The sequence below is a fragment of the Tursiops truncatus genome, chromosome 17 (genome assembly GCF_011762595.2).
Source record: "Tursiops truncatus isolate mTurTru1 chromosome 17, mTurTru1.mat.Y, whole genome shotgun sequence".
NCBI classification, from domain to species: Eukaryota; Metazoa; Chordata; class Mammalia; order Artiodactyla; family Delphinidae; genus Tursiops; species Tursiops truncatus.
In genome coordinates, this window is record NC_047050.1 from 16,387,824 (window position 1) to 16,392,668 (window position 4,845).

The following is a 4,845-nucleotide window of genomic DNA, read 5'->3' on the forward strand; positions in this document are numbered from 1 at the left end:
ATATGCATTCTGAGAGCATGGAAATACCTCACAAACTACTACTCGCCAAGGTGAGGCTGCCCCCCCACAGTCCACAAATGCTCGGTCCAGCATAATTCCAAGTGACAAAAGGGCAAAGAGGCTGCCACCGCCCACACAAACAACGCTCCACTGCAGTGGGACTAAAAATTGTTGGGAGATTTATCCTGATATGTGTGCTTTTCTTCAAATAGCATTGTGTGTTGCTTGCTGATTTTAAGGCCTGACTTAATCAATGCCATGACCCCAAACCGTATTTTTAGCTCCTGTAAGAATCCAGTGCTTCTGAATATTAGCTTTACTTAGTGACATCAGTTTGTTTTAACATCCCTGTCAGGGATTCTACTGTGACAGGAGATGTAAATTAGGCTTTATATTACTTATTCTGAGTAGCTCAGGAGCAGAATTTTCATGAAATGATCTTTGAAAATTCAGAAGACCCTGTTTACCATGGTCGCATAATCCAGTTTCTCCCTCACTAGCCCATCTGACATCTTACGGGGGAAAAAAAATGAGTATTTTAGGCAGGAGACAAACTCAAGGGAAAGAAGGGGTTTGGGGGTGAAAATGGGGGGCAGATGAGAACTCCAGTTTGGGTGAAACGGATGCTCACTCGGTGTACCAAGATTCTCAATCTGCCAGCTTCCTCTACTTTTCCACTCCATTTGACTCCCGGCACCTGCAAGGTCAGCTGCTCCAAGAAGCAATTTATAAACCTGCAGTTCATATAGTGGTTGCCGTTCCAGGACTGACATGAAATTAAATCAGTCTTGAGTGCCGCAAGATACAAAAGCTACCTTGCGAGTTTACTGAGCCCTCCACGACTCCTCATAAATCTTGGAAAGGTAGCATTCCACCAGTAACTGCCCAGTTTCTCCGCTCCCAAAAAGACCTTGAAATGGAAACAACGATGTTTTCTTTGAGGCCATATTTCGTACCACAGAGAGGAAGATGTACATGGAAGCCACATTCTTATAAGTACCCTTTTCCAACTCTGGGGCAAGCACTGGGTAAGACAGTGTTAAATGAACCCTTAACTTACTACTCCACGTTCCAAATTATTGGGGCCACAAGGTATAAAGACACCCACGAAAAGCTGACTGACTGTACCACAAAGGTTCTTTATTGTTTTTCAAGAGCAGAAGGTAAGATTTTAAAAATTCGATGAGCCTATAAACATGTCTTTGCTACAAATGTGTCACCTCTCAATTTCCAGGGACTCTGAAAGCTTATTGCCGGCGGCTCATCCATGTGGCTGAAAAGGAGTCTGAAGCAGACGCTGTCACGTGGTCATGCTGAGTTCTACCCGAAGGTAACACACATTTCTTGAATGTTTTAAAACTTAGTCTTAAAGCATAAGTCAAATTTGCCTTAAAATTTTGTGACGCAGAGTCCATTGCAAAGTGCTGTTTAGGCATTAACACTTAACTTTCCCCAAGCCCCTCTGAACGAAGTATTATTACGATCCCCCGTGATGGTTAATTTTATGTGTCAACCAGCTTGACCGTGGTACCCATGACACCCAGTTTTTGGCCAAACACCAGTCTAGATGCTGCTGCGAAGGTATGTTTTAGATGAGATTAACATTTATATCCAAAGACTTTGAGTAACACAGTTTACCTTCTATAATGTGAGTGAGCTCTTCTAATCAGCTGAAGGCCTTAAGAAAATACAACTGGATTCCCTTGAGGAAGAGGGAATTCTGCCTCCAGACTGCTTTTAGATTCAAGCTGCAGCACCCTTGCCTGGGTCTCCAGCCCCCAGGGCTGCCCTGCAGACGTCACACTCACCAGCCCCCAAACCAAATGCACCAATTCCTTAAAATAAATCTCCATATAAATAAGTGGGTAGATATTACATGTGTATCTATTACATTATATGTATGTGTGTATATATGTATGTATCTATCTAGATCTACAAATATATTATATACATATATATGTATGTGTATATGTATATACATTTTTTGTTTGTTTTTTAGTTTTTTTTTTGCAGGTTAGCATTTTATTAGATAAAAATGAAAGAAGGGTGCCTACCCACTCCTTCCTCTGGCTCACAAGGGGAACTCCCCCCTCCCCAAGAGAGGGCAGGGAGTCTATAACACTGAGACAATGAGAGAGATTAGGGCAGAAAGCCCCAAGCCTCTTCCTTCTAAGTCTTGTGACAATAAGCAACTTTCTCAGCTACAAATTCTGGGAAGGGGAACTACACCTGCCTTTGCCCCTAAGTGGGCGGCCTTCCCCTCCCCCAGCAAAAAATTGGAAGATAGGCAGTTACCCCCAACACCCAACTTGTCCAGGTAGGGGGAAGAGGAATAAACGTCAGTCTGTGGGCTTCATTTCTTAGGTGCCTTCAGTGCACAGGCATGGGGAAGGCCCTGGCAAACTGCTCCACCCATTGTCTGAGGCCAGCCAGCCAGTGACTTGTTTCTGGGCCTTTGAGCGGAAAGGATTTGAAATCCTGGAGTTTGGCGGTCTTGCTCTTTACCTCCAAGCCGATTTGACGCCTTCATCTGTAAAGCCCACAACTTTCCGGAAGTCCTCTTCACGGAACTATCGAGAAGTCAAGGCTGGGGCACCAGCCGCAGGCCCCCAGGCACTTCGATCTCCAGGACAGGTGTTCGTGCTGGCCGTGATGGATACGAGTTCCAACATGCGTTCAGCTCGAGCTCCATCCAGGCCCTTGGGCCGCAGGGCTACCAGCACTAGGTGGTTGTCAGTGCCACCAGACACCAGCGAGTAGCCTCGCTCTAGCAGGCAGGGCATCAGCCATGGCCCAAGCGTTCTTCAGAACCTGCAGGGAGTACTCCCGGAACGGCTGCAGGCCTGCTTTAGGGCCACAGACACTGCAGCAATGGCATGGTTCTGGGGGCCCCCCTGCAGGGATGGGAACACAGCAAAGTTGATTCGGTCCTCAAACGTGGAAGGATATCCTGGCCAGTCTTGGGGTCCACAGCCCGCACCCCCTTCCGGCAGAAGAGGAGTCCTGACCTGGCCCCTCGAAGGGTCTTGTGAGTGGTAGTGGCGACAACATCCACATGCTTGAAAGGTGAGGGGATCACCTTGGCAGCCACCAGGCCACTGATGTGGGCCACGTCTGCCAGCAGGTGCGCCTTGACCTCGTCACACACCTCTCTCATGCGGGCGTAGTCGATGAGGCGAGCATAGGCACCGGTACCAGCTCTGATGAGTCAAGGTCGGAAGAGCCGAGCAGCAAGTGCCGGCTGGTCATAGTCAGTGAGGCTGGTTTTGGGTTGCAGCTTATAGGACGTAGACTTGAAGAAGATGGATGTGGCTGAGATCCGCTTGACATCAGACATGTAGCCATGGGTGAGATGGCCCCCATCGGGCACGGGGTCCCCCCATGATTTGGTCATGAGGCTGCAGAAGGGCTGTGTAGGCAGCCAGGTTGGCTGGGGACCCCGAGTAGGGCTGGACATTGACTCCCCACTGAGCAGGATCCAGGTCAAAGGCCTCCAAGGCCCGGCGCTGACACAGCAGCTCGATTTCATCCACTGCCTCTGCTGCTCCATAGTACCTCTTGCCAGGATAACCCTCCGAGTACTTGCTGCTCAGACAGGACCCCAGGGCCTCCGGCGCAGCTCGGCTGCAGAAGTTCCCTGGAGCAGTGAGCTTCCAGGCCGCGACACTGCCTGTCCTTCTCTCTCCGTAGCAGCTCCCGTATCTCAGGGTCACTGTCTGATAGACTCTCCTGGCCTGACCAGCCCTTGGTTGCTTTTCCAGTCTGGGTCTGGGCCGCCTCGCTGTGCTGGCACCTTATGGCCATGCTGACCAGGTGACCACATCTCTGCTGAGGCCAAGTCGCCCAGAGCAAAGAGAAGGGCAACATCGCAACCCGAGATGAAGGTCACAGGAGGTCCGGGTACCAACCCCGGCTGGGGAACACAAGGGGTTGGAAGAAGACTGGTCGGAGAGCGCATGCGCGAAAAGAGCTGCCGGGCAACCGCCGAATTGGGGCGGGGTCTACGCATGCGTAAGGTGGACGCTTTATGGTCTTTTGGGGATTGTAGTTTTTTTCCCCCTCTTCTTCAGTTCCATTGCTCACCTGTAGCCCCAGGGTCAGAAGCTTTTGCCCCCGACTCAGTTTCCCGCTGGAGCCAGTGGGCAAGCCTCTGGAGAACTGCTCTCTTCCAGTTTTACCTTGACCCAGGACTCTAGGCGAAGGAAGGCTGAAGATGAGGTGTCGTTCTGTGCCTCAGCTAGTCTGTACCTCCTCCCTCGCCCCAGTCAGGGGTATATATACATGTATGTATGTATGTATATACATATATATGTATATGATATATTTGTAGATCTAGATAGAGCGAGAGAGTTGTCTGGAGAACCCTGACTCATACATCTCCATTTCGCAGGTGATGAAACAAAGCCTCAGACAGATCCAATCTTTGGCCGTAGGACAGACACCCAGCTAGGTAGCGGTAGGGCAGAGTGCGATCTGCTCTCTCTTGCAACGCCATCCTCCCAGTCAGGCTAGAGCCCGGGCTCCTCCCAGCCTGCAGCCAACCACCACAGGAGGGGCGCGTGAGGTGCTGGTTGTGTTTAATCCTGCCAGCGCTTTATTGGAAAGCTTTTCACTGCAGCCCGCGTGAGGGAAAATGATTTGCTTGGGATGAATGTGGCCACCAGTGCGTTATTTCCCTTAATCTAAACAGAGCCTCAGACACACTCCATTGATCACGCCTTCAAGCTGAAAAGTGGCCTTAATGCTGGCCAGCAAGTAGGTTTCTCAGGCAGCCCTGTGCTGTCAACCACATTTCCTGATCCACTCTGATTAGATATATAAACAGCTTCAGTAAAACAGAGCCCG

General features: G+C 50.0%; 1 protein-coding gene across 1 annotated transcript; it reads right to left on the reverse strand.

Annotated features, from left to right (window-relative positions):
* Window positions 1-1,997: 1,997 nt before the first annotated feature.
* LOC101336415 (serine hydroxymethyltransferase, mitochondrial) lies at window positions 1,998-3,867 on the reverse strand. Its single transcript, XM_073794369.1, is given in 7 exon segments — window positions 1,998-2,519; window positions 2,522-2,774; window positions 2,776-2,834; window positions 2,837-2,947; window positions 2,950-3,379; window positions 3,381-3,650; window positions 3,652-3,867. Coding segments are annotated over 7 exon segments (1,488 nt in total). The 3' UTR covers window positions 1,998-2,370.
* Between the last annotated feature and the right edge of the window lie 978 nt (window positions 3,868-4,845).